This window comes from Drosophila willistoni, assembly GCF_018902025.1.
Source record: "Drosophila willistoni isolate 14030-0811.24 chromosome 2R unlocalized genomic scaffold, UCI_dwil_1.1 Seg200, whole genome shotgun sequence".
Classification (NCBI taxonomy): Eukaryota; Metazoa; Arthropoda; class Insecta; order Diptera; family Drosophilidae; genus Drosophila; species Drosophila willistoni.
The window spans coordinates 1,566,644-1,580,154 of record NW_025814051.1 but is presented as its reverse complement, the minus strand read 5'-3'; the positions used below and the strand labels follow the sequence as shown (position 1 = coordinate 1,580,154).

The 13,511-nt window shown below is 34.6% G+C and overlaps 1 protein-coding gene across 1 annotated transcript; it reads left to right on the top strand.

Annotated features, from left to right (window-relative positions):
• Positions 1–2,693: 2,693 nt before the first annotated feature.
• On the top strand, positions 2,694–11,972 carry LOC6641602 (vesicular glutamate transporter 1). The gene is made up of 7 exons (XM_002064564.4): positions 2,694–2,875; positions 7,170–7,500; positions 8,622–8,858; positions 9,246–9,896; positions 9,978–10,163; positions 10,916–11,131; positions 11,201–11,972. Exons 1-7 carry the CDS (start codon positions 2,826–2,828, stop codon positions 11,417–11,419), a joined length of 1,890 nt encoding a protein of 629 aa, XP_002064600.1. The 5' UTR covers positions 2,694–2,825; the 3' UTR covers positions 11,420–11,972.
• Positions 11,973–13,511: the final 1,539 nt, after the last annotated feature.

The window sequence follows — 13,511 nt, the reverse complement described above, 5'->3', positions numbered from 1 at the left end:
AACAAAAATATTTAATAATTAAACAAAAATAAAATGATTATATAAATCAATAAAATTTAAATCAAAAGAGCAAACAAAGCGATTGCATAATCAAGTAACAGCCGCCAAATGGATTACGTAACTCTTCTGTGGCATGTAAGTGGACAGCACTGAAGGTCAATTAGATGACATCTAGGGCATTATTGAAATAGTATGCAATGGATTAAAGCCAATAAAATAGATTCCATATATCGACAATAACAATGAAAGTTAAAACATTATTTGGCGTGAAATGCTCGGCTCAAGTTTTTACGAAAATAGCAATTTTTAAGTTTTCAATATTGATAGTTATGTCCGAATGAATACTCCTGAAAATTTTTTATTTAATTTGATATTATTTAATTCAAATTATTTTCCTAGAAACCAATAAGTTAACATATATTTAATTCGCTTCTTGTCTTAATGAAAGTAAATAATGTATTACTAGGGCACAACTTAGCAATTTTTGATCAGCTTTTTATAAATTTCATTGTGTTTGTATTCAAAAACTTCACGAAAAGTTATTTATTAGACAGACAGGGTCAGAATTTGAAAAAAAAACACAATCTGTGTATATATGTAAATACCTTCACGAGCCTAAAAGCACATATTTGGGGGTGGTCTTCGAGGTGGTCATGCGGATGGACAAACGAACGAATAGACGGACATCGACTCGGCTGCGGCAACCGATGTTGATCGGCAATATATGGTATATACATAGGTAGTACTACATAGTTGGGATTTATAATTTATTTTGGTGACTTTATCTTTTGGAAAGTACAAATTATGCTCATGCCTCTAAAACTTTCACAGATATTGAAATACCGTTTGATTTCATATAATAAAAAAGCCAATATTTAGACCAAATTTGTGTATTTAGACTACAATACTTTCTTTTGGAATATAGAATCTAAGACACATGCATATTTGTTAAAAGTTGTTAAAAGTTTTTATAGCTAATCATATTTTCTAGATGAATCTTCAACTAATTTGAATAAAACACAGAATAATAAAATGATAAGTTGTGTTTCAGTTTCGTTTCGACCATATAAAAGAAAGATGGCAAGGCCATTTGGCCTTTGTAAAGCGGAGGAACTTTTGAATGTCAAAATTTTAACTGAATAATTTATTGAACAAGTATATATGTGTAGTTCAAAAACTATTTTAATGGTAAAAAAAATACAGTCTGTTACACTTACTTCAAAAATATTAAGTATATTTTAGATTTATAGAAAATTCTTTTGCTGACATGTGTCATACTTTGGTACTTTAGCTATTTTTCGGTTTAAAGTAAAATTCCTTAACTTATTACTAAATGTATATTCTAAATTTTTAGGCTCTAGTCGTAGTTTCCGATACATGGTCAAGACTAGTTTGATGCGGCTGATTATGCTGATCAGGAATATACTTTATGGAAACGTTTTCTTTTGCCTCTTTCATGTTGGGTGTGGGATATCAAAGGGAGAACTTTTTGTTCCTAAATACTGACTATATTATTTGTTCAAAATTTTTCAAATGTTTTTTAAAAAATCATATATAAACATTTTGTATTTTATTAAAATTGATTATTTTTGGATTTTCTTGATTTTTGGATGGCTCCTCACATCAGTTTTTTGTAAATCTTTCAGGGGTATCCTAGATTTACCTAATCTATATACCTACTTATACATATTGGATTTATTTATTTATGTTAATACATAAATTTTTGTCAAAACGTTATGGATAAAGTTGTTATTAATCTTTCAAGATTCAAGGTTATCTAAAAGATTCACTTTTTGCAATATTATGAGGAAACCGCGGTTATAAAGCATTAGCACATAGCATTAGCACATAGTTCTGGTTTACCCCATTTGCTCTTCGTATATCTTTAGAACGTATTACATTAACATTACATTACATTAAGTTTAGAAATGAATTTGGGTAAACAAATTATGTGTTGTTAGCTTTAAACTTTAAGAGAGTATATAAAACATGTCGTTTGGCTTCAAATCTTTACATCTTTGCCAGTTCGGGCATCAGAGCACACAAATTTCTCACCGACCCCGTCAATTCAGTCTTCTCAAATAAAAAAGGATTCAAACGAATTTTCTCAAACATCCCGTACACATACGAAATGAAGCATAAAAGGCAATCAACATAACTGACAAACCAAATGAAATTTGAACAAAATATTTTTGCTGGCTTACACTCACTGCGATTTGTTGTTCCCCTTCCTTCATCACGGTTAGGCAAAACAAATTTATGACTATAAGCAGCTTAAGAAACGGAAAAATTTTGTGCAATTTGTGTAACATTTTTCTTATCAGCAAGCGAACACAAACACTGGGAACATATTAATAATTGACTAAATCTTTTCTACTTTTGCAGGCACTGTAAATGGGATGAGGAAGAGAAGAGAGGGGCTACCAGTAGCAACAGCAACAACGACGAAAGTAAAACAACAATCGAAATTAAATGGCAACCAAGTGAAAATCCTCGACCATCACCCGCTGTGAATCAAAGCGAACCACACAGAATAAAGTCATAAAAATTTGCTGACTGCTTCTCTTGAAAATTAACCGACTGGCGATTCGCCACGCTTACTATATTATATACATATAGAACCAAGTTAAGCCGCCGTGAAGTTGGCAACAAAATATTTATGCGCCCAAGTGATAACAAGAACAGCAACAACAACAACAACAACAGCGGTAACAGGAAAACCAGCAACAGCAACATAGCCAACCTGAGAGTGAGGTCTTCTCGGGGGTAGATCCAGGTTTGGGAGGCAGAGAAACAACAGCCAAAGTCAGATTCACAGCAACAATATGAAGAATTTGAGTGCGATTAAAGAGAAGGCGACGGGCGTTTTTAGCGGGTGAGTAAAGCTTATGAAAGAAGCAGAACGATTTCGTATTCCCTTATATGATACAAAGTTACAAAAAGTTGGGTTGGAAAATGAAAAATGATTGATTTTTGTATTTTTAAAAATATTGAAAATATTTCTTTTGTCTTGTTCCATCTATTTTCTTTAAAATTTTTGGTTAAATATGTAATTTGAATCGGAATTAAATGCTATACTATAAAGCATTGTAATACATTCTATGTTAGCGACTTGTATACCGATGCATTTGCCGGAAAGCATTATAATATATCTTTCTTGATGTGAATTGAGACGTTTAAAGAAACAAATATTCAAGTTTTGAAACTATTCTAATCAGGGACACTAATAAGTTTGAGTTCCATTTTAACATAAAACTGTGGGACAAAAATTACTAAATATTTTAAAGGATTATCCCAAAGATTTTAAAGCCTTACTCAAAATAAAAACCTAAAACTGTGTTTTAAAATTCTCTAAAAGTATTCCTTCCAAAAGTATTCTTTTAAAAATATTTGTTTACTCACAATCTGTCCTATAAAAAGCATTTTCAGACCTTTTTTTAAACTTTTGTTGACTCGACATAGGGATATACATATGTATAACACCATATCAAATGCATTTTCCATTTTGATACCTCCCAGTCGGTAAAAGATTATACAGTTCTATTAACTAATCCCGCTCTCCTCTTTCAAATATCTTCATTCATAAATTTATTTGCGTGAAAATGGAAAGAGGCTTTTTTGGCTGTCAGAAATGAAATATGTTTCCAATCATAAAGTACTTTATTTGGATATATTTGAAAATTTTAATTTAACGCAAGGCTGAGCGACAGTTTTGGCCACTCTTCGCAGTTGGTTGAACTGGACGAAACTGGCCAGAAGAGGATAATGCTTATATCAAATTGAGAGCGTCGCGAAACTTTGGCACGTGTCGCCGCGGTGCTTTTGCCGGGAAGTTGTAAAATTATTGGCATGCTTAACAAGTCATTAAAAGGGAGAGACTTTCCAGTGTCACTGCCACAGCCAGTGGATGCCCAAGCAGGAGTTTTTCTCTCTCTTTGTGCCTCACTCCCTTTTGTATAGCGTTGCCTCAGGAATTCCGTGCACGTTACCAGCACGTGCCCACACGGAAGCCGTCAGAGTCGACGACACAATAAAGTCATAAGAGCATATTGAACGATGGGTATGAGATGTTGAATCTTTGGTATGCAATTTTATGGGTTTTACCGTCGGCACAGGACATTGTACGGCGGGATAACTGATTTCTCAAGGACCTTGGGCACAAATTAGAAATTGGAACAATAGGTGTTCTGTTCAGCTCTGGCAGCAGTTTAGCTCGTTCGTTTTCATTAAGGAATGTTGCATACCAACACTACATAGCTAAGGCCAAAACGAAATTGATTTCCAACGTTGCCAGGACAACTCACACTGAGATCCCTGTAGTTGATGCTCTCCACACAGAGTGGAGCACTTGAAGTGCGCGCAACGCGAAGAAATGATGGAAATTGAAATGCTTTAGCGGCAAAGCAAAAGAAAGGAGTTTGAGTTTTCTTTTATTTGCCGCTGCTTTAGCTGCTCGAGTGAAAATGAAATTAGAATTGTCATTGAGAAGAGTGTGTCACTGACAAGCCACCACCAACACCAACTTCAACGACAACGTCAACACCATAAAGTGGCAAAGCCAATGTATTCCCCAGTTGCCAAGGCAAAACATGTGACCCATTCAAATCTAATAGCAGTCTAATGGGAACGTTTTGTGGGTGAAAGTTAAAGTAGAAGGAGCTGGTGGAAGAGGAGCAAAAGACGTCTTGCCATGATATCTTTTCCACTGGCGCCAGTTAGTTGTAATCTATGCGACGCCAAAAAGTCTACAAAATTTTTACACACAAAAATCCAAATGCGCGAAAGTTGTCTTTCTTTATTTTTATTTTGACGTCAGACCAAGGGCAGCCAAAATCTAAAAATATTCTCTTGAAGGTCATTGCGAACTAAACATACCCTTTTTTTGGAGTAGTACGAATTGAGTTATTAATAATTTTAATAACATATGTAGAGGACATCTTATCATACATTTTGTCGAATCTCAGAACGTTTTAAATTCTTTCTATCAATTTTTGTTTTTTTTATACTATTTGTTTTACTCTGTCTTTATATAAGAAAATCTTTCTGAAAACCATTTGTATGAAAATAGTAATTATATATCACTCAGACTAAAAACTATATGTACATATATTCTCTTTTTTGAGGACTACATATTAAGGACTACAAAGTATATAAAAATGAAGTAAGTAAGTCGTCTCGCCGACTTAGGTATACCATACACCAGTAAAGCAAATATTTCAACTTTGTTAAACAAATGCATTTTCACATGCTTCTTACAAGCATATCTTATGTTAGTATCTCGCTCACTCAATCATACGAGCACCCTAGCGCCCCCACCAGCCAACGGCCAACTCCGGCCTTATGGAAAAACGTTTATATGCATAACTCGACTGTTTTTTGTCCGATTTTGATCAAATTTGGTATTTTGCTAGATATTAGTATTAAATTTAAGTGTGCCAAATTTGATTGCATAAGGTAAAAAAATACGGGAGATAATCAAGTTTTTCAAATTACGGGGGCGGAAAAGGGCGTGGCAAAATTTTTACACATACAAAATGTGTGCATTTACTAAGCGAATATACATACCAAATATGGTGTCTCTAGCTGGAATAGTTTTTGAGATAAACGCTTTTATTAAATTGCGGGGGCGGAAAGGGGCGTGGCAAAAATTTGAAATAAACTTGATCACTCTACATACTACACGAGTCTACATAAAAAATTTGGTGGCTCTAGCTCTTATAGTCTCCGAGATCTAGGTGTTCATACGGACAGACGGACAGACGGACAGACGGACGGACGGACAGACAGACAGACGGACGGACAGACGGACATGGCTAGATCGACTCGGTTGTTGATCCTGATCAAGAATATATATACTTTGTGGGGTCGGAGATGCTTCCTTCTGCCTGTTACATACATTTTGGCGACTTTAATATACCATTTCACCCTATGGGTGTATGGTATAAAAACTGTGTTGAATGAAAAAGTTAATGTTTTTGAATTAACAGCTTTCATTTAGTCTTAATTACCCATAAAATATCTTTGGCTAGCACTTTGAGAACAAGTTTAGTTGGAAAAACTATAAATTCTTATTCGTTCTTTTTAGATTTGAAATCTTGAGGTTATTCTACTTTCATTCAATAATTGCCCAAATAAATGTTAAATTCAACCCGAAAAGTATTTTTAATGAATCATTTTAGGAACAATGCAATCCATTCCAATTAAACTAAAAACGTGGTAATTTCTCTTAGTTTAACTGGAACTATATTTTGTCTGAAAATGCAATGACTTTGCCATTATTTATACAAATACCCTAACTTATCGCTGAGTGTGTATAAAAATACGCGCATAAAATTGGCGTCAGACATGCCGGCATTAAAGTCGGTCAAGGCAGAAGGCGAACTTCAACAACTACATAACTAGACTTCATCTCCTTTATCCTGAAAATCCTGCGTGACCAGACGAAGGGTAGCTTTGGCGTCAGACAGTTTGAGTTATGTGACAAGCGGCGACGACTCTGGTATTTTTTTGTAGGTAGTGGCTTGTTTTTTTCGCCCCTTTTCCTCCTCGTTTTTTTTTTTCTGGTGGCTGCTTATTAGTTTGTATAGCATACATTTGGGGGTAAGGTTTAGGGGGCAATTGTCTGAGATATTTATGAAGAAAAATGCCAATGTGAGGACAAAGTTATCCCATCGTTGATACGGAGTTCGGGGGATAAATATCTTGACTGTGAAGCATTCTTAACTTTAGCACAGTCATCAATCAGTTGGTGACAAGCTTCTTTTTTTTTAATGGTTGGCCAGTATTGAAACCTAAACAAAAAAGGTCTCAATTGAATGGTTTAGATTGTGTTACCTGTTTGGATTAAGTTTGAATGTGTTTTGCTATCAGCACTTAATAAAATTGAATTTGATTTCGTTTACAATTGCTATTCCACCCTACCTCTCTCTCCCCTTTTGTCTCTAAAGAGAATGAAAGAAGGAACAACCAAAATAACATTCAACTACCGCAATACCTTGGGGAAAAGAAACCAAAATCAGGAGGGTTGTTCTTTAACAAGCTGAAAATATTTGTGTTTTCACGCCCTCTCGTTGACCTGTTGATATCCCTCTCTCCACATTATTGCATACTTTTGGTCTAATTGGCATGAATTATGTTCTTTTCTCCCCCACTCATTCTCTATTGCTTAGCCTGAAGCCGAATATGGAGAAATTCGAAATATCCCAGAGCTATCATGGCGGTCACGGTGGCTACGAGGAAATGGAAGGAGGCGATCGAGAGGGTCGCGGACCAGGCGGTGGGCATGCCTACGACGACGACGACGATCGACCCGATTCGCCAGCCTCCTTCGAAGAGATCGAACGTCCACCATTGCGAAAGATCGACAAGTACTGCAAGGCTGAGTGTCCATGTATGCCGGCACGTTACACCATTGCCACCATGGCCTGTGTGGGATTCATGATTGCCTTTGGCATGAGATGCAATATGTCGGCGGCAAAACTCAAAGGCGAACATAATGGGGTAAGTAAAATGATTTCCAAAAACAATATTTAATCAAGAGTGATTCAGGATTGTTTTCAAAAAGGATGTTGTTAAAAATATAGCAAGTTTGTTTGTGTTTAATGAATTTTTTGCTTCATTTGGATACTTATAAAAGGTCAGCGCCTTAAACTAGTTTTATCTTTGTATTTCGCGTTGACCTGGTAATATTCAGGCCTGTTCTTCTTTTCTAATTTGAATCGAAATTTTCCGCGTGGTCTGGTGGTAATAGAACTCGGTGGTTACTAAAATATGAAGCTATATTGAACAATTCCTTACCTTTTGTACCACCTATGACTTTGGAATCTAATTCGCTAAAACTAGGTGTAATTATCTTGTAGAGAACTTGCTAAAATATAGAACCAGCAACCTATATGAGTTTTAGAGGCTAATTAAATAGCTCTTTCTGTGTGTCATATGATTATTTTGAAAAGTTGTACATAATTTCCAATCTTGTAAAACAAAAAAAGTTTTGGTATAGTATGAAAATAAGGAATAAGTTTTAATTAAGAATATTTCAACGCTACAACGTTGGGAATTGCAACTAAATGAAGCTAAACAGGATTAGCAACGCTTTTGTATCTCAAAAGTGGCAAAATCCTCTAATCTGTTAGATCTTATGATAACAAATTTTTCTGATTGCTTTGTTCCTGAATAATCTACAATGCTTCTGACAATAAAACAAAACAAAATTCTGAGCAACTTTAAACAGTTTTGAGCTAAAAAATTTAATTTTGAAACCAGTTTAGAAAGCTTGAATAACGAATTTACGTAATCAATTGTTGAAATTTGCCTCATTTGATTACTGAAAATGCTGCTGTCAATTAGTGGATATAATGCCATCACTCAAAAGTCACATTCAAAAGGCCACGCCTATTCGCACACACATACACAAACACTCAAATGTGTGGGTGTGTATACACATATAAATGAAAATTTTCCGTTTTGTACATAGCTCGTTATGAAAACCCTGCGGCAGTTTTTAATGATTGTTGCTAGCTCACTTACTCTCTCATTCGTGCTCATGTGTTCTCTCTCCCTCTCTCCTTTCTATTTATATAAAAATCCTATTTTAATGTTGATACTTTCTCATTCATTTTTAGACTGTGTTTATGAACTGGACGGTTGCCGTGGAAAGCCATGTGGACTCATCCTTCTTCTGGGGATATTTAATAACACAAATACCCGGCGGTTTTATTGCATCCAAATTTCCAGCGAACAAAATCTTTGGTCTATCTATCGTCTGTTCGGCCACTTTGCATCTGTTTGTGCCCTTCGCTATGACTTTGATGCATGGCCATGTGGTGATTTGTGTGCGCGTGCTGCAAGGACTCTTTGAGGTAAGTAACTACGAGTGAAAGCGAAAGATTTTTTGCAAATTCGCCAAACTGAGTAAATTCAGTAAATTCGATTCATGGCCACAGATCAAAGCCAAGGATTAGGATTGCGTGATATGACACAAAGGGGATGGCTGTATGATAGAGCAAATATGTGAAATGAAAACATGTCCTAAGCCCCCCCGCCGCCTTTGACTGAGAAAAGATGAGCTAGATGGGAATGGGTTTTCGGGTGGTTGGTTTAACAGAAAAAATAACAAAAGCATTTATTTTAATGCGATTTCTTTGTGTGTGAGTCTGAGTCTTTATTTTGCTACTGTTGACGATGATTATCATGATAACAATGTTGATGATGATGATGATGTTGACGTTGTGCGTCTATCTTTTTAGGGTGTAACCTATCCGGCTTGTCATGGCATTTGGCGTTTCTGGGCACCACCCATGGAGCGATCCCGACTGGCTACTCTAGCCTTCTCAGGCTCATATGCCGGTGTGGTTGTTGGTTTACCTCTTTCTGGACTTTTAGCCGATGCCGTCGGATATCAAGCTCCGTTTTATGCTTATGGTGTATTTGGCATCATTTGGTATATGTTTTGGATCTGGCTATGCTTTGAGAATCCTCGAAAACATCCTGCCATCAGTATACCCGAACTGAAGTACATTGAGAAATCATTGGGAGAGTCGGCTCATCCCTCGATGCCATCGCTGAAGACCACACCGTGGCGTGAGATGATGCGCTCGATGCCTGTGTATGCCATCATAGTGGCGAATTTCTGTCGTTCCTGGAATTTTTATCTACTCGTTTTGTTTCAATCGTCGTTCCTCAAACACAAGTTTGGCTTCAAGGTGGAGGAGGCGGGTTTTGTGGGCTCACTGCCCCATTTGATTATGACCACTATTGTGCCCTTTGGCGGCATGCTGGCGGATCATCTGCGTAAGAATGGCATCTTATCGACGACGAATGTGAGGAAGTTGTTCAATTGCGGTGGCTTTGGCATGGAGGGACTCTTCTTCCTGTTTGTGGCACATTCATCCACGTCGGTAAGTCTTCCATCATCATATAATATTTACCTATTTTATTGATTTTTTTCTTACTATTGTTTGCCTTAAATGCCATTTCAGACAGGAGCCATGTTCGCTTTGACTTGTGGCGTGGCGTTTAGTGGTTTTGCCATTTCCGGCTATAATGTAAACCATTTGGATATAGCTCCACGCTATGCGAGTATATTGATGGGTTTATCCAATGGCATTGGCACACTTGCTGGCATAATAGTGCCCTATGCTCTAGATGGACTTATTCAGGCAGATGTAAGTGAATTATTTTAACAAATTATCTTTGATTTTTAGTTGTAACTCTTTCTTTAAAAAGAGTACTATGAGGGGAAAACCAAATTTCTTTCATTTATGTAAATCGCTTCTTTTAATTTTATACTTTTTAGAATAGAGAACTTGTTTAATTTTTCTGTCATGCCATTATTATTCGACGGATTGTCAGGAAAAGAGTTAAGTGAACAAAACTGTAGGCAAAATAAATTTTACAGAAAAATGTTGAGTGTACGCTAAGTAAAATTTATGTCGCCTTTTTCAATTGTCCGACGGGAATTTGATAGTAGTCCAATGTAAAAAAATATTATGTTTAGGTAATAGTACAACAAGGTCTAAATGCATATTGATATCTTTTTTTCTTTACTTAATACTAAAATATTGTTTGCCTAAGATTATAGTTTACAAACTTTATTTTTTAGTTTTGACAAGTTTAATTACTCTAACAAAATGATTGACCTTTAAGTGCCAACTCTTCCAGTAAGGCTTTCTTATTTTCATTCGCGATCCATATTGACAGTCAATATTAAGGGTAGACAAATAATATTACAAAAGGGTGTTTTTTTTAACATACCTAAATATTTTATTTTGAAATTTTTAAAGAATGTCTCAAGAACGCTACACAATGAGTATTTTTACTCAAGAAATTTAGCAATTAAAAAAAATGTATTTCTTTTCTTTATTAAAATAATTTTCTATTCACATTCTTAAAACTGAAATGCTTTTGCCTATTTTAGCCCCACGGATGTTGGACAACAGTATTCACTTTGGCCGCTTGTGTTCATCTAATTGGTTGTACTTTCTATGGTATTTTTGCATCGGGTGAACTGCAACCTTGGGCCGAACCACCACCTGAAGAGCAACAGGTCTGGGCACCACCAGCAGGGGCTATAACCAACACAGATCCCAGTCAGGCTGGCATGATGGGCAACTACATGAAGGAAACGTCGTTTGTAAGTATCCTTTTTTTACGATTTTAATGCATGATAAATTCATGTGTATGATATTTACAATTTTTTTAGGGTGCACCCGAGTACAATGAACAGAGCCAAATGCAGCAATCAAATGCCATTAGTTACGGCGCCACCGGACACGTGGCGAACAATCCATTTGCGGCTGGTGGTGCCATTGCCGAGGAGCCCGCCCAGCCGCCAGCCTATCAGGATAATTCCTATAACTATGACTACACGCAAGGACAACAGCAGTCAACAGAGCAAATGCCGCCCTATCAGCAACAGTAAAATCGGTAATGGAATCACTTAAGTCACTGATATATATCATAGCTTTTAGTTGACTAGTTGAAAATTGTTTTAATCGTTTAACGTTCGTTTACACTTACATTTATTGTTTGTTCTATTGATGTGTTGTTAAAGTTTATATAAATCTAATGATATGTGTACATAATATGGGCAACTAACTAAACTAAACTAAACAAAGTAACTAACTAAGGATTGAAACGAATTTCGATGAAAGCAAAATAACAAACAAACAAAAAAATATAAATCATATTCATATTAATTCCACACGAACACAATGAAACTATGTACCTAACAGTGAAACTACATATAACACACATACAAATTACACACATACACTTGTACACCCTCACACACACACACAGCGAAACATATAAATCTATAGCATAATTCTAGGCATGGCTTCTGCAAATTTCTATTTACAAGCTCCCGTTCCTACAGCCTCCAATAGAATAAAAAATAACTACAAATATCATTGAAGCAAACATAATCCAGACTCAGAATCATATAAATAATAAACATATAAAAATAATAAAACCTAGATAAAATATAAATTGTTGTTAACTATGCAAAAGAACATAGCAAAAAACAAAGAAAAAACCAAAAATGAAAATGTAAAACTGCAAGTTTTATTACCGTTGATGATATTCTTCTGTGTAAAAACCAAAGCTCTAAATGGCTTTTATGTCTAAGAATTAGTTCAATTTTAATCAACAAACAAACCAAAAAAAAAAAAAAATACTAATATGTATAAACTATAAGCAATTGTTGATTATTAAAAAAATATAACAACAAAGAAAAAGAAAACCCCAAAAGTCTTTTTAAAGATAAATACAATATGTATACATAAAAAGTTTCATCATTTAGTTAAATTATGTTCATGATAATTGAGCAAGGCATGATATAGGTACTAAAACATACATATATACTAATACATTCAACATACATACATACACACTATATACTACAAAATACATAGATATCTAAGTAGATAGCAGTAGGCGCATATAACCTCAGAATTGGTCTTCATATATGCTCTTCACTACTGACTAACTAATCAGCTAACACAAAAATCTATTTGCATAATACATACTTTCAACCGATTTCAAGCACATAACTTGTATTATTTTTATTTAAATGCACAATTTTAATACAATTTGGTTGAATTATGTTTTATTTAAATGCACAGTTGGCCAAGTAGTTTGAGAGCACTTTTTAGTTTAAGTCTTTAGAACACGTATTATTTTCACGGCACTGTTAAATTTGTTACTTTAATTTGGTATTTTTTTTTTCAAATTTTCTTAGTTTGTTAATCAAATTCAAATGCACTTCGTTTATTAAAATGCACTTGTTTAATAAAAATAATGATACTGTTTATCGTATTTTTGCTGATTTATTAACAAAACATATTGGATTTTTAAATTTAAACAGTTTGCAGCAGCACAGCTTTAATACGTTAGTTTTCTATGTAAGTGTTCAAAAATTTATCTGAAAGATTGTGACTTTATCACTGAGGTCACATTTTCCAGTCTTCACTTTTTTTTAACTCTCAAAACTTATCTGAAAGATTGTGACTGATCATTAAAGTCACATTTTTTAGGCTTTACTTTCTTCTAACTTTCAAAACTTATCTGAAAGATAGTGACTTCATCATTGAGGTTACATTCTTCAGCCTTCACTTTTTTTTCTATTTGAAATAAAACTTGAATCAAAGTCGTTGAAAACAAGGACTAATGAGTAAATTACAAAAGTACTTGTTTTTCTAAGACTAGTTTTATCCATTTTTCATAACCAATTCGAATAGAGTCAAAGTTTTGCTTTAATTACTTACAATCAAGCCTAATTCATTACAAACTAATTTCTAGAATGTTTTTGAGTAGAATCATTTTCATTACTAAATACATAACTAATGAAATCTTAATTTATAAATGTTACTATCGTCATAAACATAGATCTAAATAATTATTCAATTATAGGAATAATTTAATGTACATACAACTATTAAAGTCTTCATTCTTAAATACTTTTTACTTATTGTTAGTTGAATATTTTTTTTAAAAGTAATTTTTTTAACCTA

Bases quoted from the DNA above. Each gene is read 5' to 3' on its own strand.
- LOC6641602 (XM_002064564.4), top strand. From the start codon at position 2,826: ATGAAGAATTTGAGTGCGATTAAAGAGAAGGCGACGGGCGTTTTTAGC. The intron at 10,164-10,915 runs GTAAGTGAATTA...TGCCTATTTTAG, and splicing joins ATGGACTTATTCAGGCAGAT to CCCCACGGATGTTGGACAAC. The intron at 11,132-11,200 runs GTAAGTATCCTT...CAATTTTTTTAG, and splicing joins ACATGAAGGAAACGTCGTTT to GGTGCACCCGAGTACAATGA.